The 25,719-nt window shown below is 40.2% G+C and overlaps 2 protein-coding genes across 14 annotated transcripts in view; both read right to left on the bottom strand.

Moving 5' to 3' along the window:
• Nucleotides 1-138: 138 nt before the first annotated feature.
• On the bottom strand, nucleotides 139-16,539 carry smg5 (SMG5 nonsense mediated mRNA decay factor). The gene is made up of 22 exons (XM_067510974.1): nucleotides 16,089-16,539; nucleotides 15,618-15,716; nucleotides 14,293-14,416; nucleotides 13,775-13,931; nucleotides 12,354-12,443; nucleotides 11,878-11,967; nucleotides 11,127-11,205; nucleotides 10,916-11,041; nucleotides 9,578-9,646; nucleotides 8,656-8,897; nucleotides 8,147-8,284; nucleotides 6,844-7,773; nucleotides 6,568-6,737; nucleotides 6,397-6,472; nucleotides 5,581-5,756; nucleotides 4,170-4,328; nucleotides 3,885-3,944; nucleotides 3,350-3,509; nucleotides 2,766-2,856; nucleotides 2,566-2,640; nucleotides 2,317-2,455; nucleotides 139-1,535 (listed from the first exon to the last, which is right to left on the bottom strand). Exons 1-22 carry the CDS (start codon nucleotides 16,151-16,153, stop codon nucleotides 1,452-1,454), a joined length of 3,399 nt encoding a protein of 1,132 aa, XP_067367075.1. The 5' UTR covers nucleotides 16,154-16,539; the 3' UTR covers nucleotides 139-1,451.
• A 3,165-nt stretch (nucleotides 16,540-19,704) lies between these two features.
• syngap1b (synaptic Ras GTPase activating protein 1b) overlaps nucleotides 19,705-25,719 on the bottom strand; it is a 119,984-nt gene continuing 113,969 nt past the window's right edge. For 10 of the 13 annotated variants that reach the window (XM_067510316.1, XM_067510304.1, XM_067510303.1 and 7 more), the window contains one exon: nucleotides 19,705-25,215. In XM_067510316.1, the coding sequence (XP_067366417.1) occupies nucleotides 24,892-25,215 (324 nt within the window). In that variant the 3' untranslated portion in view covers nucleotides 19,705-24,891. The remainder of the gene's footprint in view (nucleotides 25,216-25,719) is intronic. The other 3 variants (XM_067510307.1, XM_067510309.1, XM_067510308.1) reach the window with 2 other exon arrangements.

Raw genomic sequence — 25,719 nt, 5'->3', positions numbered from 1 at the left:
CCTCAACTTCAAATGTAGAGCTGTCAGTTAATTTTCTGTCAATTACCCAATTGAAACAGTTTCTGCACTAATTATTATGTATATGGTGAGGAAGTGGTCAAGTGGCACAGAGGGATGAACAAAAGAAGGAGGTCAACATCTTTTATGAGTTTCATTTTAATGTTCAATGCATGGCCACACACGTATACTGTTTTTCTGTTGCACGGCGTATGACGGGACAGTCACTATGGAAATGGTGATGTAGATGGAATACATTTTAGTTTACAGGGGTCCAAACACAACCCACATTCTTCTGGAAAGGCACCCAGCCCCTCTCCTCAAAGTAACCTTTAAGGCTAGCTACAACATGAAGCCAATCAGCGTCCACCTCCCTCCTCCTCACATGACACCTTGATAAATAAATTCTAGATTATATGATTTTTTTTTTTTTTTTTTAAGAACTGAAGGACTTGTTCAGTGGATCAACACACAACAGCGTCTTCTCTTATACAATCTTGCATATATCATTCTGATTTAGCTTACAAAAAAGAAAAATAAACATAATTTGGGTACAAAAATAAAATCCAAATTAAAACCTTTTACAGGGCAACACCTGCCATGTGTTTTCTTCTTTTCTCATACAGAGATCATAACAATACATAAGTCACTGGTCACAAAAGACAACACAAATAAAGAAAACCAAAAAAAAAAGAAAAAAAGAAAAAAATAAGCCACCAGGAAAGAGACAATCCCAGAGAAGCATACATCTGTCTTCCTCAACCCTTTCTAGAGGACCATGAGCTACGAGACGCCTGGTTTATTTGTGAAGGCAGCAAGCCTCAGGTGTCAGGTGGACAGAGTGCAGTTTCTCTGTCTCAAAGTCGTCTTCTTACACCTTGAACTTTGCTAAACACAGCCCTGCCAGACTCTCCCATTTTAGAACCCGTTTCTCAAATACAGCCACAGGTAAGGGGAGGTGGGAGGGGGAAACTAAACCACTGCTCTAAATATCTATATGAAATCTTGTGAGTGTAAATGTGTTTGTGAGTGCATGTGTGTGGTTTCTCTCTCGACATGTATGTACTCATTTGCTAACATATACAGTGTATTCCTGGTTAGGGTGTGAACCAGGGGCACTTGAAAAGTTGTGCAGCGCTCCCCCACTGTTTCCTCACCCCTGACCACCAGGGGTCACTCATCATGTTTAGGTTTAAGGAGTGGGAGATCTGCTCCTTCTTATAGCGCCGTTTCGCCCGCATTTCTCTTTTTTTTTTAAACTCCACTGTATTTACTTTTTCAGCCCTCGAAGCCTTAACTCGTTTCCTACGATCCAGCTTTCTTTTGAGTTGGTTTTTTTTTGCCTTTGGAGACGCAGATACACACAGAGCAAAAGAGTGGGAGAGAGAGAGGGAGCGTGTGTTATGATCGATCAGCTGTTCGCAGCGCCGACAGCTGCCCCCCCTTTTGACCTCTCAGCCGATCTCCTTCCACTGCTGGTAGAACTCCACAATGTTCTTCATCTCCATGCCCGCTGAACCCGCTGCCTGGATCGCTGACTGGCAGGGGGGGAAACAAAACAAGCAAATCAAATAATGTTAAGAGGGAAAACTTGTCCTTAGTGTCGGCACTGTACATTGTTTAGCTACACCACCCATAAAATGTGTTTTCATATTTAATGGCTGGAATGCACAAGGGCTAGGGGCTGTCCTGAAGAAGTCCAAAACAGTGTATGTTGTACAGTAAACTACTTTTACTATCGAAGCATTATGAATATGATATTCTGAGCAAGTTATTTTACAGTATTAATCATACACTCTAAATAAACTTAATGTTAGATTATCATACGTTCAAGGTGTAAACAAACCGTGTTACTTAACACACATATGCAGTTATATCTGTCAACAACCAACACTAACTATATAATATTGGCCCACCCTCTTTATCAGTCAAGGTCCAACTTCTGCCATCAGCTGATAGTAAAAAAATCAAACATGCTTTCTCTCACAAATGACGCTTTGGGTCATTCAGTGTAAAAGTGACTAAAAGTCATCTCAGAGAATCCCGGCCAAAAGAGAAAGCTTTCATCTGGAAAATGTGATACTAAAAAATGGCCTCTGAAAAACTTAAAAAAAAGAAAAAAGAAAAAGAAAAAGAAAAAAGGATTTCTACTAACACAACACAACTAGAAAAAGTGCTTTTACACAGCAACAGAGAAACGATGAACATGAAGTCTGTAGCACAAGCAGCAGAAACGAAAATCCATTAAGCTTTGTTAGGTTTGGTGGTAAATGTCAACTTCTTGAGTGTTTCTTTGCGTCTCTATTATAACATACTGACCTTCATTGTTGCAGACTGAGTGCTAAGCTCTTCCACTTGATGGCCGGTAAGAATGGTCACCATACCGGCTGTATCTTCATCTCCATTGCTCTGAGAGACTGTTAGCTGACGACAACTGTCCACCATCTTGTACAGATGCCTAGAAATAAGAAAGAGGACCAGTGGAAATAAAGTAATTTAGTCATATTCTTACAATGAGCATGTTAAAAAGATGAAGAGAGCTACAGATAGAAGGCATGCAGGGCTTACCAAGCTTCAATGTCCTGCCGCTTCAGTTTGTCTCTTTCAAAACTGCGACCTGACTCCTTTTGACAGCGTATGTACCTACACGAGGCAATAAAGAACACTACATGAGCGTGACGTCACGTTCAACATATTACACCAATCAGTTTTTTAAAAATGTAGACAGTGAGGAGCTCAGTCACTGTACTTCTACTACATGCACCCACCTGTTTCCTTTGCGAAATTCAGACTCCAGAAAGCGTATGCTATCCCTCGCGCCAGCATTTTCCTTTTTCAGCCTGTCAAGTCCATCAATAACTACAACACAGAAACAGTCCAGATGAAGAACCTGAGCAACCATTGATTTCAGCGTAGCTCAGAGTTAACTTGAATCCACTTTGTAAAGAGACAGATCGGGTCTATAACAGCTAAAAGATGTTGCATTAGCGTTCATAGCACATTTACTGTAATTTGACTGACTGTATGAGTTGTTATTAAATCAAATTAGACAGTAGCAGGAAGGTATCAAGCTGACAATGTAAAAACCACAGCTGTCATATCGCTATTGACACATACCCCATAATGCACTGATAATACTAGTGTCAGGTCTCGTGCCAGATATCATTCAAAAGTATGTGAAAATACTAAACTGAAGGTAAGCTCAGTAATTAGAAAGTAGTCAAATAATATATTTTGCTTGACTGTTGCTATCCACAGTAAAAATCCAAAATCATGAAAAGTGCCCCTCACTGACACTCACAGCACAAACATCTCACCGTCGTGCAGACAGGGGATGAAGGAGTGCACTGACCTGTCCTTGGGATGATGATGATGAAACAGCCACTGCCCGCCAGCTGGCGGATGAGGTTCAGATGCTGGCAGAGAGCAGCTGTGTCTGGCACCAGGTACGGAGACATGGATGACTGGGCCTTAGGCTGTTGAAGGCTGCCCTCTAGTTGCGACACCTCCAGCTGCAAGGATCAAACCAAAACTCAACAGCTGATGGTGTGCGATTAATAAGAGGAATATGGGTTAAATAGTCAAACAAAAAACAAAACGACTATCCCTGGGTTCTTATACAGATCATAATGCCTCTTCATGATAAAGTCAGCTAAGCCACATCCATTCTAGAAAACATCAGCAAAAATTAAATGAAAAGATCAAAAAATTCCACAAAAGCTAACTTTATTAGCTTCTTCTCGAGTCATTAGACTAAAGCTTTTCCGACATTTTACATCTATAAAGGGTTAGGAAATCTGGGCTTCTGGCTGAAATTACTGACATTAGGACAGAGGGAAACATGGGCAGGGTAAGCAGTCAAAAGGAGAGAGTGATCATGTAAAAACCTGCAGTCGAAGTTGGGCCATGTCCCTCATTAAGCGATTTCGACGAGCCTCCTCTTCAGCCTGGATAGACAAAGATAAAAAAGGAGAGTCAACATTTAAGGCTGTTTTATTGAGAACTAAATCCATTCTTATTATGGCTCATTATTTAGCAAATTTCACATTAATTGAGGTTAGCAGTTACTCAACAACGGTGGCTGTTTGAGCAGCCCACACAGTAATGAGACATGACTGACAAAAGGCTCCTTTTGGCTCGTCTGGCCATTGTTGTATACAGATGTCACTCACCATTCGGAACTGGGCCTTGGCCTGCTGCTCTAGATTATCCTGTTTGGACTGGCTGATACTGGTGAAGATGCCCGCCTCTGGGTTGAAGTGTAGCACGTTGCCCTGGAGATTTGTTAGGAAATGGCCAAAACTGCGAATGCAACACACTCGCACCACACACTGGAAGAAAAAGAGAGAGACGAAACAACTATAACATCTATATATCTATATATCTATATATCTATATATCTATATATATATATATCTATCTATATCTATATATCTATATATCTATATATATCTATATATATATATATATATATATATATATATATATATATATATATATATATATATATATATATATCTATCTATCTATCTATCTATCTATATATCTATATATATATATATATATATATATATATATCTATCTATCTATCTATATATCTATCTATCTATATCTATCTATATCTATCTATATCTATTTTTTTTTTTATTTTTTTTTTCTCTCTGTAAAAACACTGAGCTGACAGAGGAACTTGGATTTGACAGACTTCCAGGAGACATTAACCCACATGAATGGTTCTTCCTCTTTGTTGCCAACATTTTGTTTTTTTTTTGTCCTTTCGGCTTGCTCCGTGAGTTCAGGGTCGCCACAGCGGATCATTGTCCGCATGTTTTTACCCTTTGCCCTTCCTGACGCAACCCTCCCCAATTTCTACCGGGCTTGGACCGGCACTGCACAGCTGGGGAGGGGAATGGGCTGTTAGGGGTTCAGTGTCTTGCCCAGGGACACTTCGACATATAGCCAGGGTCGGGGATCGAACCACTTACCCTGTGGTCAGCGGACGACTGCCTTTACCAACTGAGCTACAGCCGCCATATTCTACTTAAAGCTGACAAAGTGTCAATATTCAGTTAACGGCTAGTTGTCCTACCTGAAGTGGCCAAAACACATTACATCTAAGCATTTAAGGACATTTTGGGCTTCTATTACTGTCATTACTGACAACCAACACAAAGCAGTCCCCATTTTACCCACACACTCGTACTGGACAAACAAAGTGATAAAGTAACATGTTGGTACACATTTTTAACACTGCAGATGGTGACGAACATTGTGATTTGTCATCAAGTCCCAAACACAAGCAGCAGCACCTTTTCCCAGCAAAGAGGTAATAGTGGTGTGTATTGATTAAATTAAATTAAACCTGACCCAGAGAACACAAAACACAGAAAGGCCTTTTCACATCCGTACATTTTCTATGGTCTACTATGTATTTTCCAAGGCAATTTTACAAAATGTTACACATCTTAATAAAGTCACGTGCCAAGTTGGTAATACACCGGTAATTCTGTGACCTAAGTTATTGTTAACAAGCACTAAACATTTATAAATTTGAATCCTATGTATGTGTTTAAGTGTGTGTACCTCCTGTAGAGGGGTGAGCGAGGGGTTTCGACGAGTAAAGTCAAGGCGACGGTGAGCTACGTTGAGGGCAGGCAGGTGTCGCAGAGCCAGATCCTCAGGCAACAGAAGCCTCTGGACCAAGCCAGGCTGCTCACACTCGTTCACCAACTCTGTCACCTCTGCATTCAGACCAAGCTCTGCAGTGCACACATGGATAAACATAATAAGCATGCTGGGGTCTCAGAGCACAGTCATTAGTGTGTAAATATCACACAGGCAGACCAACATTCAGTGTGAGAGTTGAGTATTAGTACTGTTTGTAAAGTCAGTCAACATTCCCAGGTTGAGATCAGAGGTTGGATAAAGCTATACAGATTTACAAAAATCAGCTAAAATTGAAAATTACCAATATATGCAAAAGGAAAAAAAAAAAAATGATTTGTTTAAGTTTTTATTTTCCAGGAAATTCTTTATTTTCACATGTGGCATTTAGTCAAATGAAGAACCACCAGACAGATTTTTTACGTGGCTCATATAAATGATTTAAGAGTTAGTGGCAGACTGTGCGATAGTTAAAGTTACTTTGAATGTTGTAGTGTCGATTACCAATCAAGCAATGGTGCAATCTAACTTGTACACAACTAAAACTTGTAGCCTTGCAGGAAAATGAAGAAAAAGAAACTATTCTTGCATTAAGCTCTGCATCTCAATTTCGTGTCTGAAAGTATCAACAATGCAAAGCATTATAGTGTTAATGATTCCAGTGAAAATAAAAATCCAAGATCTGCCTGCTGTTGTGACAAGTGTACACAGCAGTACAGTCCATCAGTAACTCACCAGCCTCAAGCATCTTGTTGCCATCTGGTAGCAGGTTGAGCAGCACAGAGAGGCGGTTCCATAGGCTTTGAGAACTCTGCAGAAAGAATAGTTTGATTTTTTTTTTTTTTTAAAGATTAGTAGAAATACTCCTAAGATATCACTTTTTCATAAACAAAACAGTCCCCTCACCTGTGCACACATGACAATAATGTCAGTGTTTGTCCTTAGCCAGTCAACAAAAACCTTTACCACCTGGAACAGCCCCTGATTGCTCATGATCTCCAGCTTCTCTAATAGGGTTTTCTCACTTTGTACTGATTGAGCGCTGTGTTGACTGCCTTCCGAATCGGAGTCCAAATCTAAAGAGGAAGGTCACACAAAAATGAATTTTTTTTTAAAAAAAGGACAAGTTTAAGTAACGTCACTGACTCAATAATTGTTTAAAAAGAACACAAGGCACATTACCATTTTCATTGGTTCCGTTGGCAGTGCCAGGATTCATGTCACTGGGTGAAGCCTCCGGTGGTGGAGGAGGAGGAGTAGGAGTCTCTTGGGCAGGGGGAGCAGAAGCATCAGTAGTGGTGGGAATATCACAGGAAGATGACGCTTGAGGCTTTAACAGCATGTTGCTAAAGGTTGGTGCCAGGCGGAAGCAGCGCTTGGACTGGAAGAGTTGTGTGGACATGGCCTGGAGGTTACTGCTGATGCTGGAGTCACTAGGCATGAGGGGCCCATTGGTGGTTGGAGGAGTATCGCCATCCCTGTCTCCTGCCCCTTCCTTTGGTTGTTCTTCATCTTCCTCCTGGTGTTCCCGAGCCCGACCCTCCAAGTTTTCCGGGTTCTCAGTGTCCTCAATGTCTTCCAGGTCGGATCGAGACTCCTGGCTGTTCATGTCAGAGTCCGTCTCTACGTCAAACGCTGTTCCACCTTCCTCCTCCTCTTCCTCTGAGCCACTCCCCCAGCTGGCCTCCTCACCTACAGGGTCTCCCTTTGGCTCTTCCCTGATAGATGAAGAATTAATGGGGGTTTCTGTCACAGTACCACCTGTTGAATCAGCACGACTTCTCCTCTCTTCATCATCATCTTCATCTTCGCTCTCGAAGCCTTCGCTCAGGTCGCTTTCATCCTCTCCATGACCATCCTTGCGCGCACAGCGACGCCGTCTGAGCCTAGAGAGGCGGGTGTACTTCTTCTTCTGCCTTTGCTTCTCTTCTTGCAATTTGGACTGCTCTTCCACACTTACAAGCTTTTTGGCACCAACCAATTCACAGCCATTTTCATCCTTCGTCACCTCCTCCTCATCTTCTTGCTCTAAGGAGCCGTTCTGCAGAGGCTTCGCATCAGAGAGATCGGTCTGTGTAGCCGACAAATCCCTGATCTCCATGTCATCTAGAACTGGAAAAATATATTTTGGTTTTACTCATCCTAGATTTCAAATAAGTTTCTCTAATAACTTTAACAACATATTTCACATAAATGTAATGTTGTCCAATGACTTTTTCGTGAAAATGAGCTCAAATTAAAATCAACAGCCAGTTAAGCCAAGCACTAAGGCAGTAAATACATTGTTATAAGTTATGGAGTACTGCTTCTCTAAAAAATATCACTTTAATGATAAAAGATGTAATTTATCAACATCACCAACAACAGAGATGTTTGTCTGTTTAGCAGATGCTGGCTGGGAAGTTTCCTAGCTTCTGCTGGGCCAAGGATGTTTTAAGAACTTGCAGTGTAAGTGGCATATGCAAAAAAAGTGATTACGTCTCACCTGTGCCATCAGTATGAAGTGGAGGCACCTGGCTCTCTGCTTCCTCCAGTTCAGCCTGAAGTCGGATGTTGACATGGTTTACCAGGTGGGAGAACAGAGCCAGGGTAAAAGCTATGGATGCGCTGTATTGCTTTGACCCTGAAGACACAATACATCAACATTTGGTCGCGTAAAAATATTTACTTTCAAAGTTTTACATCATGAAAAATTAATACCAGTATGAGCAGATGTGTTTCCTCAGATTTAAATTTCAAGCTCTCCTACGATGGCAAAAAACATTTTCAACTTTAGTTGGTATAATAGACTAAAGTTGTGTTGCCTAGTTAACTGCAAAACTAACCAAATATAAAACCAAGTCTGGCTGGTGTCTCTTTATCTTCAACTAATTCAACTAAGAAAAATAATACAGTTTGGTTACTACTCTTAGAAATTATTTACCAAAATAAATATAAACATTTTAGAGCACAGAAATGGGCAGGCCAACATCATTGACATCGTGCTATGCTAACCTCCCCTCTTTAGGCTGTGCACCACCATCAGACAAGTGACCACCATTTTGAAGACGAGGGCGTCAGGCAGCACGGGGCAGGAGACTTCACTGTGCTGCTGCTGCTGCGGCTGCTGTTCCTCCTCTTCCTCGTTCGTGGAGTGGTGAGTGCTGCCATGTGGAGGCGGTGGCACGTAGAACAACACTAAGTTGAAGTCCTCCAGCACTGATTGGCAGAGTGGCGTCAGTTCTGTCTCCATCAAACTAAATGCAAACAGACCAAAGGAAGGAAAACGTAATGAAAAAGATGCATGCACTAAAATCTACATTTAGCAATGAATAATCCAACACAGAAACAGTTGAGTGGTAACTGGTAATGTTTGCTCAAGAACTATTTGTACACATTGCTGGTAGTTAAAGCATTGTGTTTGAACATTTTGCAGGCAGCCAACATTACGCTGTTAACCTCTGCCCACACTTTTCTTTGTCCTTTCGGTGTATCCTGTGAGTTCAGGGTCACCAAAACAGGATCATTGGCACAGTTTTCCTGACGCAACCCTTCCTAATTTCTAACGGGCCTGGGACAGGCACGTCACCGCTGGGGATGGGCTGTTGGGGGTTCAGACACGTGGCCGGGAAGAGAGGGGCGCGATCTTCCGACTCTATGGTCAGTCTACCACCTGAGCCACTGCCATCCCACTAACCTTTGCTCACACTTAACATCAAATATTTAACTTGGATATCACTAATAGAAGTAAGAGGTTAGCTAAAGTCACATTAACGTGACAATGTTTAAGCATACATAAAACCCTGTGCTCATTTGGCCTTAGCATAACAATAAAGCTTTTAAAGACTGAAATTCAGTAAAGCTGTGGATTTGGCTTTTGAAAATAGTGGATAAATACTTTAAAAAACAAGAAATGAGCCACAGCACAACCACTCACCTGTTCTTGGGCTGCAGCAGACTCTGGAGATACATGAAGCTCACCAACAAGCGCTTAATGTCTTTTGATCTGCAGAACAAGAATCCGAGGTTACTGATAAATGCCAGATGACAGGTATTTTGATTACATTTTAAATTGAGCCATTTGCGTTCATTTAAAAATGCTAATACCGTCACTACTTTTACTGTTGAGTGAGTGATTTTAAGTGTTTTTGCAATTTACAAACTGCTAAACAACATGTAATGAAATAGTTTAACATACAGGGAAATATGCTCATTTGCACAATTTTCTCTATGGGATCAATAAAGTTGTTGAATTCTAAATTTGATTTCTTTTCAGGAAACATATGAGAACAGATATTCCACATGGCAAAATAATTTGTGTCTAAGATAAATACCCTTAGTGTTCAATTTATTAGATGCACCAGTACGGTTCTATACATTCTAATAAAACTCTTTTCTGCTATAAAATCAGCATTTATGATGCCTATTATGTTCAGATTTTGTTGACACTGTCATAGTCTCAAAGACGTAGCAATCACGCTCAATCAAGAGAGGGCCATGCTCAACTGCAAAGCACCGATGGCGCTACAGTTTATTCCAAAAGAATTAAATGGAATGAATTTGATCATAAATACTGTCAAAGTCATATTAAACTGTTTTTAATTAATTAATTAATTAATTCGGCTTATGTATTTACATTTATGAAAGTATTACTAACATTTCTCAATATAATTTACCTTAAAGGAAAAGACCTCATCAATAAACCTATAAAAATTTACATATTTCAAACAATGGCAGCAAAGACTGATTGTCAGATGCTTTCAAAAGGCAGATATGGCAGAAGAGTTTTACTGAATTACACTACATTGTACGATTGCTTATTGTACATTCTACACTGTCTATTTGTTTTATTCCTACTCAATCCAGCTATGTTTGCTGCTTCAACAATCTAATTTCCCCACAGGGATGATCAATTATATAATCCCAGCAGAGAGATGCTGCTTTATCCCACCACTAGTTACAATGGTACTGATTTGCACAAGGTAAGCCGATAAAAATCATTAGTAATACCACTGCTGCCCTGAGGGCTTTTATGAGCTAGTGAGGCCTATGAGGAATTTGTGCAGATCAAAGTTAATTCTTAAAACAAAAACTGGCTGCATTGGTCTGCTGTAAGACAGAATACAAGTGAGTGCATTTTATTTCCAAAAAGTAAGTAAATAAAAAGAACTTAAAGTACTAAAAGTAAGCAAGAGTTACAAGAGTAAGGGAAACACTTGTTTTGTTGTAAATGCAGTGTCTTGAGACTTTCTAGAATCCTGCAAATTCTCCTCACCTTTGTCGAGATGGAGAGAGCTTTTTCATTTCGTGCTTTTTCACTTGATGGTACATCTTGGCAGCTTTGTCAAACAGGCGCTTTACGTTCCCGTAAGCGCCCTCAAAGGGAACATCTGATTGGATACTAAGCACAGATGACATTTCAGTTCAGACCTAGGAAATCTGAGTCCTAAAATGACAAGTAATAATGGCACATAAACATTCCTTACCAACGTAGGTAGTAGTAGGTAGCTTCAGCATTGTAGAACTTGCTGCCTGCCAGTGTGCCGAGTTGGTTAAATGGCATCCCTGTAGACAGGTGGGCAAAAAGGTGCGTAAACTAGTTAACATTATTTTTTGGAAATATGTGTGTCACATTGAAGAGTATGGAGCTTAATTACTGTTGAGCCAAATCTCTATAACATATGCGATTTGTGAAGATTTATTGTTAGTGTAAGGACGGATTGGAGGTACATGCTCGCAGAATTTAGATGCAAGAGTATTTTAGAATTTTGGCTTCAAGAAATCATTACAACTACAAATACAATTGTTGACAACGTACGTGACCAATGACCCATTTATCTTAAAGGAACTATGGCCCTATGAATTATCTATCCAGATCATCAAGGAACAGTTTTGGGAAATATATTTACCAGCAGATGTGCTGATAAGGGTATTTTGTTACCTTTGGACAGGGCCAGGCTTGCTGTTTCCCCACTGTTTCTAGGATGTATGCTAAGAGTAGTGTCAACCTTCTGATCTAACTATTTGCACGCAAGCAAACATGAATATTTGCCAAAAAGTTGGACTTTAGTCCTTGAATACAGTGCTTTTCCAATCTAATCTAAACATTACATTTTTTCACAATAACATAATAAACATCTCTGTAATTGCTTCTTTATGTACTAAACATTTGAGCTGTTGTTACAAGACCTCTGACACTCTCCCTGTGTTAATAAAATGTGGATTGCATTCACTCACCCACATGTGGCATGACGGACAGGGCCTGATGGTAAAACCTTTCTGCCAGCTGCTCAGCCTCCACCCCAGCAAGCTCATTTTGGTAACGGGCTGAAGAAAAAACATTAAACATACCAATAACAAATATAGATATCAGCAATGACAAAAGCTTTTGGTATGGCCAATGAATAGTGGCAGAAACACCTGATAATGATTTGAGTTAATAATGGACCTTTCTCTAAAATGTTTCTACAAACATTGGACAAAGAATATTAAGACTGCAGACACAATTTGCATTGATTGTGTGATGTTCAGTTAAATGATGCTGAATCTAAATACAAATATTTCAGTATCACATGACTTTAAATCAACCACACAATCTCTTGACAGTTACACTAAGCCAAAATTCCGAACACTGAATCATACACTCGCCATTTCAGACCTTTAAAAGCAGGACAGAGTTTAACTATTTGCATTTTCTATTATCATGTTATTACCTAGATCTCCGAGGTAGACCAGACAGCGATGACAGGCCATCTGTGCCCACTCCATCTCCTTGGGGGTGGCTGACACTGGTTTCTTTCGCCCTGTGGGGAACATTTAAACAATGTTTTTTTTTCTTTTTCAAGTGTTTAGTTGATGCACTTCTACAAAATTACTTGGAGTTAAGTAATAAAAAGAACACGCTTCCAGCTTCCAAGCATTCCATTAAGGCAACAAATGGAACCAGAGTAGAGCCCGCACTTTAGACCCCACTAAGACATAACACTTTCTGTGACTACGTTGCTAATGTGCAAAACTGCCTTTTTTTTAGTGTGACAAAGAAGAACTTGTGAATAAAATTCATGCTGAAATGTAGGATTACAGAACACATTAATCAATTGGAATTTCTAGACGAATTCACATTTTGAAGTGCTTCAATATAATATCATATTTCTATTAATCACATTTTTGCAGCGTGTTTGAAAAAAAAAAGAAAAGGTATGGAACCAAACAGTACAAGCAGGGCAGCTGCTGGCCATTTTGGCATCCTAAGCAGCCTTGCTCTATGTTTTCTTTATCTGCACCTATGCCTTTATAAATGGTTGCATTTTGTGTATCTAAATGATTTGTATGGATGGGTACCAATACCAGATATTAAACAGACACCAGTCATAAATTATTAGAGATTGCAGTATTAATCAGTATTAGTATATACTCTGCTGTCGGTACTGGAGAACGTAAGACAAGGGATCCAGACATACTTGCTGCACCTGCCGCCACAGATACCTGATGTCATAAGACATAAGCCAATTGATGAGGGGATAGAGAGATGACCCATTTATTACATTAATCTTCCACATTTTATCACACCACCTCCATTTTTCATTTAAGGTCAAGTTAGATTTTTGCTATTCCCAAAACAGAAGAGTGATCTCTCTCTCTGAGCCTGTGTGTGAGGGCTGGGGGCATTGCTATCTGTCTCATTACACAGACACAAACACACTGTGCTCTTCAGTGACAACAGCAGAGAGAACTAAATGTTCAAACGTGTAGTTACACTTCACAAGAGGTGATGCTGACAATGCTCACTGCCACAAGTGCAACAAGGCTCCTGTAAGCAAGGGCAGAAACACGAGCAGTCTCTTGAAATATCTAGCAAAAGTCCATCACACACTGGGAGAGAGGCTGAGTTTTCTAATGTCTACCTCGTAGTTCATGTCTCGTTGCCGAAAGTACTTCAAGTATGTCATTTAGGCAGGCAACATTGAGCCCAAATATGGGACAATGATTCAAAGTAAGCATTAGCCACCTGAATGTTATGGGTGCATTTAAAGACTCAATATAAAATAGACAGAGCATCATAAAGTACTAGATCAATAAGCAGTATGAATAAGTAGAGCGGTACTATTCAAAGGTTAATGATACCCATTCCTACCGATCAGTGGGTCTGTGACGTGGGTCCAGTCAATGCAGTCCTGCAGTTCCAGCTGGTAATGAGACTGGATGTAGAGCAGCAGGTGTTGGTAAAAACCCACGCCAGCGATCAGGTGTGTACGGTAGGCACACTCCAGAGTGCTGCGGCTGTGGATGTGCTGCAGGACAAGTAAAAGAAAGGAAAGAGTTAACATTAGACAGAGAGAGAAAGAATACATTGGATATATGGCAAGAATTTCAACATGGACAAAAATGTAATCCAGAGACAATCCAGCTGCATTTGTTAATGGTAATAATGTCACTTAGTAGTTGTAATGTGTTAGTTCAACAGCAGAACAAAGTGCAAAACATTTACACTGGAGCCACTATTGGGTAACATATACACATTCCAGGTACTCTGATGTCTGTTACAGGCCAGTGAACACAAAATGGCAGTGCTGACCTTTATGTGGTGGCCTTTTTGTTATGCCAGCTAACAAGAGAAAAACTGGTTTGCTAGCACATGCAGGAGGCAGTTACCTTCTTGTTAGTCTTGATAACCTGGATGACCTCATAGTAAACCTTCCTCCAGAGCAGCTCTTCAGCCTTGCGGCCGTAGTCGACAGGATGGAGAAACATCAGTTTCACACAAAGCTCCCTCAGCCTGAAAACACAGACAGGAGAGAGTTGGATCACTGGAGGACTGAGTGAACCTAGTCTTGCAGGAACAGGTGGGCCTACACCTGAAAGTGAACTCCTAATACGATGCTTACCAACAGATGATTCCCTCTCATCTCACAGTTACTCTAGCTTTAAGATATCAACCTATCGTTATAGTGTAAGACATTAGACAAATATTTAGACAATATTTGTCGTGTCACTACAATGTTTGCCTCTTTCTGTTTCTCACGATGTTCACCAGAATAATGTAAAGTGTGCAGCCTGATTTTGTTGATACAGTCAGATAACCACGTAGATACTCATTATCACTACTTCCAAGGGATGCTATATTTGATTTGTTCCTTTACTCTCGACTCCCTAAAAGGAAGTAATCTAATACTTCACAATAATAACAACTTCACTTGCATACTCACCAAATATGTCAGAGGGAATGTCACACTTGTATGTAATGCATATACACATGTGCTGTGGTATTAATGCAACTGCTTGTTCAGATATTCACTGGACCATATTTGACAGGGAAGAAAACCCGTTTTGTCAACTTTGTCTAAGTAAAGGTTAACAAAGCACTCGAGATCACAGAGACCTCCTCCTTCACTGTTTCTTATACAAATGCACCATGGTTCTGTCACATTTATCTCTAATTTCCTCTTTTTGAAAATTGTTATCATCAATATGCAAAAAAAAAAAAAAAAGCAACTGCTAGTTTCAGCTAGTAATTAGTGTGGATAAAATGTTTTTAAAACCTCCTCAGTTTCAGCTCGTAATGATTTCTTGTTTGCGTCATTTGCTGGATTAATTGAAGATATTACCTTGGGCTTTACGAATTCGTGACAGACAATTGTGGCAGTTTAAAAACAACACAACCAAGAAGACGACTGGTGCTGGAACATTATTCCCGAATTTAGTTGTTAATCATTCACCCACATAAAATGAATTGAAGTTATCCAGTGACATGTGGTCACAGTGGATGTACCAGAAATGTCTGAGCTTGATTTGAACAGTGAAAGACATTTGAACACGCTTAACAGTGTAATGAGGCACTAGCCAGGCACAAGTAGTTTAAACCCATGCGGATGTTGAAAACAACTGTGTAGATTCATAAATTCAATATACTCCTGCCTCTTTTTTACACACACACACACACACTCACACTCACACACAGCTCACAAATGTGAACGTACTTGTTACGAAGACTGATGTTCTCCGGCTTGAAGACCTCTCTGTAGGATGCTTTGTTGCCGATGATGGCATCCAGCTTATGTACAGACTCCACCACAGCCCTAAGTAGCATTCGAGTATGGAGCAGATCAACATTAATAACAATCTTCAGTTAGAGATAAAAAAGTGTCAACCAAGTGTCACACTAACGAGCCAAACCCTTTCTGTTTCGCCGCAATAATGACAGTCATGGCAGACTTAGCTACCTAACGGCCTGATTCATGCTACACTCACTCAGGGCATAATGTGCGTCCGGTTTGCCCGATGGTGCACTGACTCGCAGCGGTTGTGGGGGACTCGCTGTCGTGGCAGGTTATTTATACCATGTCGACAGTTCAATGTAACAGCAAACACTGACAGAGCTAAGTTAGCTAGTACAATGCCGTTTAATTAGCGCCTTAGTTAGCTTGGCAAAAACGGCCTCGTCAACTTACCTGTAAAGCCGCTTGATGAGAAGAACTTTAGCCTCTGGCTCGCTGTCCTGGCCTGGTCCACTCATATTAGCGACTATGCGGTTATTTGATCACACGCTCCAGCGTTTAGTCTCCGTTTCCCTAAATCCTTCCGACGCACAGTTATCACGGCTACTCGTGTTTGTTCCCCGGCAGTGACAACCGTGTTGATAGCCAGCTGACGCTAGCTATCAAAGTAGCGTTAGCTTTCCTCCCCTTCCCTCCAAGTCTCTTTCGTTTCTTGTGTCCTTTGGCAGAACCCCCTCTACCCATCCGTTCTGAAAACCGGGTAGGAGGGGGTGCCCGGTGATTTACGTTCTTCCTGGTCAGCTAAAACGCTCTGATATGCTTCTTGTGTTGTACCCTCTTCGAGCCATTGCTACAAAGATAGCCATTATTCCTACACGGCACTGAGCGCGTGAACATCGCGAGAGTACACAACGAGATTACTTTGGGTGTTGCCAGTTTCTCCGCAAATCCCTCGTTTCAAAAACATTTGATTGATGCGTATCCTGCAATTAACAAGTGAAAGCACAAATAAAAAGACCGGACCAAACCGAAATACATCTATCAAAATTATTAATATTAATGAAAAATATTAATATTCATCATTAATATTTATCATCAGATAAACTGATGCTGCCAATCATTATTTTGTGCCTCTTCTTCATATTTGTATGTATTTTTCTCCATAAATATAATCAAATACTATATGCAAACTCTGGCCCTTCTCGATATTATAATTTTGACACTTATTATTTGAACTTTCTTATTAGTCCTTGTTAATCAAGCTGTAGAGTCAGGGGCAGATTTAGTGGTTCAGGCAACTGATTTCTGGTTTTGCCTGGTGCCAACCTGTGAGTTTATTAAAGTTTTATAGCATATATTTCATTGTGTGGATTTTGACTTTTCTATATATATTTTTGTTTTCTCTTTTTTTCCCACAGTTTTTCACTTGCATGGAAATTACCAACCGAAAGACTTGTCTTGAACAAGAGATGAATAATGGCCGTCAGTTGGATCTCTACTAGTCAAGCTGCAATGGTAAACTAAAATCATTTTATCCTGACAACAGAGAATTATGACTTATTGCAAAGAAAAAAGGGAAATGTAATCTATTTATCACTGCCATAGGTAATTGTTAGAGCCCATATGAAGGTGTTCCAGTTTTATTGCTCACAGGGAAGAATAGTAGCCGAAACTAACAGAGTGGCTGTTATAGTTTATAGGGAGGAACCGGCGCTGTCTGTGCCAAAAGATGTTCAGATCTCATCAGCTCAGGTGATATGAGATGCCTTTTCAAACCCGCCATCTCAGGAATGGTCCATTTTTCTGTAATATGTGAGGGTGCGTTTTGGAGTATGGGCTAAATTAGGTGCTTAAAGTACAATTTGTCAGTAATTCCAGAGAAGGCTATGTCTATCAGTAAAGAAGTATTTGAGTATGTACTGTATCAAACATCATAGCAACCCTCTAGGTTGGGGGCCCCCAGGCAACTGCCTACCTTGACTAATGAAGTCCCTCTGCTTAAAGTTATTACACACCTCACTATGACTTGAAGTCATCACTCCTTTGCACACATCTGTTACAAGCTCTATGCACCTGCATGAACTGCCCACACAGTTAAATTTTGACTAATTTTGCCTGATTAGACTTCTTGTCAGGACTGTGTGGGCAGGTACACGCTGTTCGACAGACATCTCACCACTCCTGTTAGGCTACAAGAAAACAGTAATATCACAGCCTAAAAATACTCAAGTAATGTACACAAAGTGTGGCTTTGAATGGCCCATTTTACTGTAACATACACTTGTAAGAATCACTTTCAGGATGCATGTCTGTACTAATTGTATACACTAGTGTGTAGTTTAATCTATAATGCATCATAACTCATTTGTTGATTTTGCTGTGATAACGTGATCACGAATCTTGTCTTTTTGCTTGTTTGTTTATTACAAATATAAGGTTTATATAAAACTGCTGCCCTTGCTTATGGAACAGTGACCATGGCCACTTTAAACTCCGCTGTTGTAATTCCTCCCGGATTCCAGCAGAGGTCTTTAAAGATCATTGATTTGTTGGTGTCCCATTAATGCAATGTCAGAGTTAGACAAATGGATTTTGAGTGATGCTTACTTCCATTTTTTTAAGTATCTCCTGACTGTCATATCAGGATATTGTCATGGAGGAGGTGTCATTCAGAAAGGAAGCTTATGATTATAATTTCAAAGTAAGTCATGTCATCAATTGAATAGTTATGTAAATGCACTGGAAAAATGCACATTTTGTCATCTAATCTTATGGGTGCATATGGCAAACAAACATTATTGTTCATTTTATTGTGACGTGTATATTTTAGCACCTGATTATTGTGACTCAGAATAATTATTTGATGTATTTAACACTCAGGTCTAAAGCAACTCTGAGCTCAGTTTGTTCTGTTTACACAGCATGAGCCTCCATTTCTCTTCCATTGTGTGCTAATTTTTTTTTCCGGCTCTGTCCAAACTCAGAAATTGCCAACCCACTAAGGAACTGCAGGCAATGAAGTGTAGGAGGATGAGGATAATTACAAGCTTGCTATATTCAGTCAAGTCCCCTGTTTCCAGATCTTGCCTGCTATCCTTGTGCTCAGTATCTCAACTGGGGAGAGTGTAAGGAATTGGTTGGCTCTGCTCATTCGAAGAAGAATCACAGTCCTGAAACCCCAGATGAGCCAGAACCTTACCTGTGATCCTTTCACAAATCTGGAAATTGGATGAGCTCTTGTGTCTGGAAAACGATTAATTGAATTTATATTGCAAACATTTAAGGAAAAGTGTAGAGTTTCAGTTAGTGTTCACATGTAAAGTGCAAATGTTTTCACTAGAGAAATGTATTTATAATCTTGTGTACATATGTTGTGAGCCTACAAACTAATAGTTGATTAATTACTTAGTTAATAGGATTATGGTTAATTGAGAACAATGTTTCATAATAGATTTATCAAGCAAATATTTCAAATGTGTTAGCACCATTTTTAATATGGGAGGGTCTTTCGTTATTTGTTTGACATGATGGACTCTAAATTGAAATTGCCACAAGCATTTTTTATTTTTATTTCCTGACATTATGTGGTACAACTAATTAAGAAATTAATCTGCAAAATAATTTCCAGTACAGTCAGTGATTATGATAATCAAGGTCTAAAAAAAAGTGCCAAACATAATTTCCAAATGACAAAAACCTAGTCCATATCTTATATACTTTGTTGGCAAACACCAACAATGTTATAGTCAGTTTTGCATTTTCTGTGGCTTTCACACTGTCAATTTCCTACAGTTGGGAACTCATTTTTTTTTTTGTCATAAAGGAGGAAATAGCACATTTGTTAGGGACTATTTCAAGCTGCCAACTATGGCCACGTTTATTATAATAGAGGAATATGTGAACTAGTGCAACAGTTCACGTGATTTGAAAATAACTGGACAATAATGGAGGTGGAATATTGTTGCTTTTGGCATTTTCTTGAGATTATCACCTCACTAAACTGTCTTGTCTGAAATAGATGAGACGATCAAGTGCTTGGAAAAACAGAACACGCATTTCGACACCATGATAAGAATTTAATTATTTGTTTATTTGTTAATTTATTTACGTAATCCTATCTCCAGATTCACCCACCCGAAAAATATAAATTCCGGTGTATTCAAAAAAAAAAAAGAAGAAAAAAAAAAGAGGAACAATGGCATCTTCATCAACGGCATCAAGGGAATTAATCAACGAAATTAGAGTGGCGATAATTATTATCATTATTACAATAATAATTCAATGATCAGAATATCCACATTCGTAACAAATCCATATACAACTGCAATACACTCTTCAACACCACTCTTCCATTAATATACACAAAATCCCCAAATGTCTGTCCTGTCAAAACAACAATAGGAGTTTTGGGGAGATGGGGGGGGGGGGCTATGGCTTGTCAAGGGGTATGAATATGAGTGACCAGTGAAGTTAATGGATCTAAAGTTAGCAAGAGTATTAGGTGGGAGGCACACTTATTTAGTAAGGACCTATACAAAAACAAGCAATGTTAAGTAATGACAGAATACTTTCATGGAAAGATTTGCCAGTCTAACTGCATCCTATCAAATGGTTAGAAGGCTCCATGAGAGGCAGAATTTGGGGAACAAAATGTCAAGAAATATATAAGGGTTGTCAGAATAAATATATAACTCTGACTGACAACCGTTGCAAACATATACCATAGGAACCTAAAGTGTAAGTCAGATACGCAAAAACTCAAAACAGGTTTTCAAAGAAATGCAGATGGAGGTTTCTGGAAAAAAAAAAAAAAAAAAAAAAATTTGTCTTAGTCTATATATGTACAAAGATTGCTTGGTCACCCAGATCTACTTAGAAAAGCTTTTTAGTTGGTCACAAAATGAGTGCAAGCTTAAGATTACGTGAGTTCTTGTATGAGAGCTTCAAGATTGCAGCTGTTTAAGTGACAGACCTTGCTGATATTCTAAGCCTGCACAGAAAGTGCCTCTGGAGCTGTCAGTACATTTAAAAACCTTTCCATGCCTCAGTATTGGTAACTTGAGAAGACCTATTCATAGAAAGAGAGAGAAACATTAGAGGAAAAAATAACTGTACACTCTGCATATACAAACAAACTGTATATACACATAGACATACCATATATACACATTTACCCAGTATGTACACAAAAGATTTAGCCAGTACACACACTTATATACAAACACATTCACTCGTTTCAGCAGGACCTCTAACATGTCTCTCTCTGTCCTCGTCTCAGTCATAAGTGAAAATGGCAGGGATTTCAACTCAGATTGGTGTCAGTGGAGTCCGTATATAGAAATAAATTGGGCGGGGGGGGGGGGGTTTGCAGCAATTTGGCTGCAGAAATGTGGCCACACTGAAACCAAGAGTTCATCCGCTGCTCGGTTAAAAGTCTACAGACAGATAGTCAAAGTGGAATACAAAACAGCAGTTAGAATGTCCTTGTCCGTCGGCCTTTGCGTCGTCTGTCAATGGAGAGCTCCATGGAGACGGTAGGGCAAGAAACATCCGTCCACTTTTTGAGGGTGTGTGTGTGTTTATTGATTGATTAATACGAAGTGGAAGGAGGGCACAGGTCAAAGCAACGTGCAAACTGTTGTAGAGGGAGTAGGTAAAACACAAGTTCGTCCCTTTTGTCACAGTCCTTTAGGGGCAGCAAATCTCTCCACAAGATTGATTTAGTAAGAAAACGTAGTTCATATAAAATGGGTTATTTATGAACTTCCAGTAGATAGAGGCGTCTATCTATATCAAGAAATAAATATCTGCTCCGGAAGATTTCTGATGAAGAGTTGTTGTTTTTTTAAATACTATCGTAAGAATAAGCAGTGTTATAGAAATATAAATAATAACATTCTCTCCGGCTTTTTCAAAGTCTTCATTGAAGCAAGAGTTTTGTTCTGAAGCAGTTTCACTTGTTGTATTAGGCTGTGCATATTTAGTTTCCTTTAAAATCAAAGTATCAAAGTCTGAAAGAGATATAAACGGAAGAGCTAAACTTAGGACTTGAGAAAGAGATTAAGTGATCAAAATGGAGTAAGAAGGGAAGTGGTTAAATAATGTTCTGAGGATCCTAGATTGATAAAGAGTGAACAGATGAAGAGGAATCAAAGGTAATTTGAAAAGACTATAAAGAGAGAGAGAGAGAGGGAAATAAATGCTTTGAAAGAAAATCAGCTTTGACTGAAATTTTAAGAGAAGTCAAGCACCTTTGAAATACATTTCACCCACAATACTGTACATCTCCCCGCCCTCTCACGCCGGACATCACGCTTCCTTGGCCTTTGCGTTCCTCCGTTTTGCTGATTGATCTGAATGCATAGCTGTTCTTTGCATGCTCGGCAGGCCCCAACAAATTTGCGATTACATGTCCAGCCTACCTTTAAAAGTAAATTGCAGATCCAACCGCGAGGTGTCAAACACGTTTAAAAAAAATCCTGCCATCGAATCAGAGAGAGAGGGCCCAAGGAAAGTCAAAAATCCAAATTAAACCCCCCGCCCCCCCCCCAGCATTTCCTTACATGGTCCGCTGGGGTTCTGCACCATCCTTTGAGCAAACAGAATGGGACCAATGCCCCAAGTTCTCCCTTTGTCAGCCAATCGCGTCACGAGAGAGGGCTCTGGACATTTGGCCATGCCACCCTGTGGACTGCCGATGGTGCATCAGCCAATTAGGTTCCACATTGTCCTCCATGAAGCTTTGAGAGTGGCTAGGGGGAGAAAAAAAGGGAGACACAGAGAGAGAAGAAACGGGGGAGGGTGCTTGATCAGGTGCTATTGAAGCATAGCTACTGACCGAGAATCTGCATGGTGGCAGTCCTTTCCAAAGCTGGACTTATCTCTTTTTCTAGCTTTATTTTTTTTTTGTGTGTGTGTGTGTGTGTGAGTCTGTATGTGTGTGTTCAGCTCTGAGGCAACTGCTTGTTTACCTGAGTCACTGAGGTATTTTCACAGCAATGTTAATTTCTCAATCACAAATCATCTCACATCTCAGAAAAGACACTGATGTTCAAACCTGGCCGGCTTTAAACCAAACATTCGTCAAACAAAAGTAATTTTACAAGAAAAAAGTAGCCCTACAAGCTGTCTGAATAGAAGACAGTCTTTCCCTGTGTGAGACCGCTAGCGTTATTAACATTTGGTGGTTCAGCCGTGATTATGAGTCTAATCTGCGCTAATCCACCGGCGCTGGCCGGTGAAGTACAAGCATTGGCCGTTTTGACCTTTGACACTGCAAAGTAAGTAATTTGTTCTCTCTAAAGAGAAAAATGGCTGATGTGGTCCTTTTTAACGTCTGTTGGTTCAACCTGCACGTTCAAACAAGCTGAGTTGTTGCAGAGCGACACCAGTGTGTGAGGCTACGCGGACAAAAACAGATTCACATCCAGACAAACCTTACAACAGACAGTTCATACACAAAATGAAGGGTTATGGATACACATTACAAACAGTTTAAAAGACTTGTGTTGTCAGCATTTGACACATGAGAAACTGAAGAGTTCATTTCCAAAATACATCAAACCAAACGGCAAATGTGCTGCAAAGCAAACAGTTTACTCTAAATCTGTCAATTTGGTTTAATGCTGGTATAATGCTTCCAGGTAAAGACGCTGCAGTTTTCACATTTCATTTCCAAAATGAAACTTCAAATTATGAAAACTACACAAAATATGTAAGTATGCAAAAATTTGAACATCAGGGGCAATATGTTCTCGGTGTCGCAGGGCTTATAAGGTGCATTTGGTTAATGACTAGCTAGTCTACTGGCCAAAGGATGCGCAATTTGAGAATTACCAAAGTGATCCTGGAAATTTGTATATTGTAGAATGTACATGCACAAAATGAAAACCTAAGGGGGCGGATGCTAATCTGTCATTAGTATTCGTATGCACTTATATTCACATTACATTTGGTAAATCTTACAAGAGAAAACTGATTAAATGAGGCCAACACTTTTTAGATAAAAGGAACAAAAACCTTTGAGGTAACCAATTTGAGATAACCTGCACAAAATAGATGTTCCATCGAATCTGAACTGGTGAGCTGCTTTTAATATACCGAAATCAAACCAGAGATTGGAGGAGGGAGTTTCTAAAACAAAGACATGGAGAACCCCCCCCTCCCAACCACCGCCATCAGACATAAGAACACAACAGGATGAACAAAGAACAAATACAGAGACACATACAAAACATACTGGGGGAAAAACATGTCCTGTCAAAGACAAATTGCGGGGGAGAGAGAGAGAGAGAAAAGACAGTAAGTGAATCATGAAAGAGGCAGTGCTATGGCAGACACAGACATTTGACTTGGAAAATGGCACCATTTGTTTCTGTTTAGCACCAGTTTATCACATATCGGTTCTGAGATTGAGAAGAGAAAAATTGCACGAGCTCAGTCAAAAAACAAGAAGTTCCTTAGACAGAAAAAGAAAAAAACAAGTTCCCAAAAACATCTTCCGTCATTCGAGCCTCTACGACGCTTGATCATTTGCCTTTGAATCAAACTGTTTTCAGCCCGCAGATCATTTCTCTTACTAGCAAAGCTAACAAGGATCTCCACCTGTTACCTCTGTTAAAATTTAAAACAAAAAAAAACCCTGTTATAAAACACTCAAGGCACTAAGATAGCCAGACTACATCCTCGCATCTCTACCTCTAACCTTAAGCAGCCTGGCATGTTCAGGGTAGGCATATTTAATGCACCTACATCCATAGGAGTCAACAGTTACTATAAGCTGGATTATAGCACTTTCTTTTCTAATGGCTACTATGAAGTCTTTGGGCTGCAAGACATTCTATAGTTCTTGTTCCTTACGGTGTTTGTTTCTCATGAAGCCACAGGCAGGCAATGAGTGCACAGAGCAGGTGTTCACATATTGGCTTGTTATGTCAAAATGCTTTTGTTTTACTGATTCAAACAGTATGTGAGAAAGTATCGTTATCTTGTCCTGCAAGACTGAGATGAACTTTAGCTCCATGTGAGCATCAAGAGAACAAGTGTCCATTGAAGAGCCCTTTGTGTTGTGTGTTCATGTGTTATGCACTGCACAGTAGTTGAGTGAGTACTACTCGTCTCCTGTGCACTTTTCTTCTCTCTCTTGCCTGGAGAAGGAGAATACCTATGGTGATTTCTTTTCAAAGCATTGTCTTGCTAAAGAGGAAAAAGATGGAGGCAGTGTTTTCCTTTGCTTGTCATCTCTCTCTGATTTGGCTCAGTGTTGTGTTTGACCTACTCCCCCTTCTTCGGCTATGCCTCTAGTTGCTGTTGCCGTGGTTCCAGTTGTCTGTGAGGTTGTCATGGGGGAGGATGATGGGTTGCCACGGAGCTCTCCATTCTGACTAGGATGTTGATTAGGAGTGGGTAGAGAGGGAGGTTCTACGGTTTGGGGGAGGACTCCATTGTGGGGTGAGCTGTCAGAGGAAATGGCCGAGGAAGAGACTCTGAGGCCTTGATCGTTGGTTACTGCTCCTCCTCCCCCTCCACCTTCAGTTTTCACACCGGGGTCTGCAGAACCCAGGGAGGAAAGCTGGTCCTCCTAGTGAGATAGAAAGAGAGGGGAGGGGAAAGAGGAGTGGGAGCAGGGAGAGACGGTCGTAGAAGAGAGGCCATTCAATGAACGATGGGAGGGAGATGAGGGGTTGTATACGACATGTCCAATCAAGGCAGATAACGTCACATGTGAGGGGGGTGGGGGGGGATTCACATGTTAAGGAGATGTGAGAATGTGGGAGGAAGTAATAACAGCGAGATAAAGATGAGGAGGGGAGGACACGGAGGATAATGTGGTTGAATTGAAGTGGAAGGCATCAACATTGAGTAACAACAGAAAGAATCGGTTGAGAACATGGAAAAGCAATGGCAGGAACAAAGTAAGGAGGGTGTAGGAAATAAAAGACGAGTGGCAAGGGATTGGAAGAACCACACAGAAACAAAGAGAGAGACAGAGAGAGAGGGGAGAGAGACAGCCAAATGAGTTCCGAAGTTGATGCGTGACGTACACCAATAGAAATGGCAGCACAAGGAGAAGGGGACACAGAGA

The sequence above is a fragment of the Channa argus genome, chromosome 7, assembly GCF_033026475.1.
Source record: "Channa argus isolate prfri chromosome 7, Channa argus male v1.0, whole genome shotgun sequence".
NCBI classification, from domain to species: domain Eukaryota; kingdom Metazoa; phylum Chordata; class Actinopteri; order Anabantiformes; family Channidae; genus Channa; species Channa argus.
Note: the sequence above shows the minus strand (reverse complement) of the source record. Positions and strands in the feature narration are given on the sequence as shown.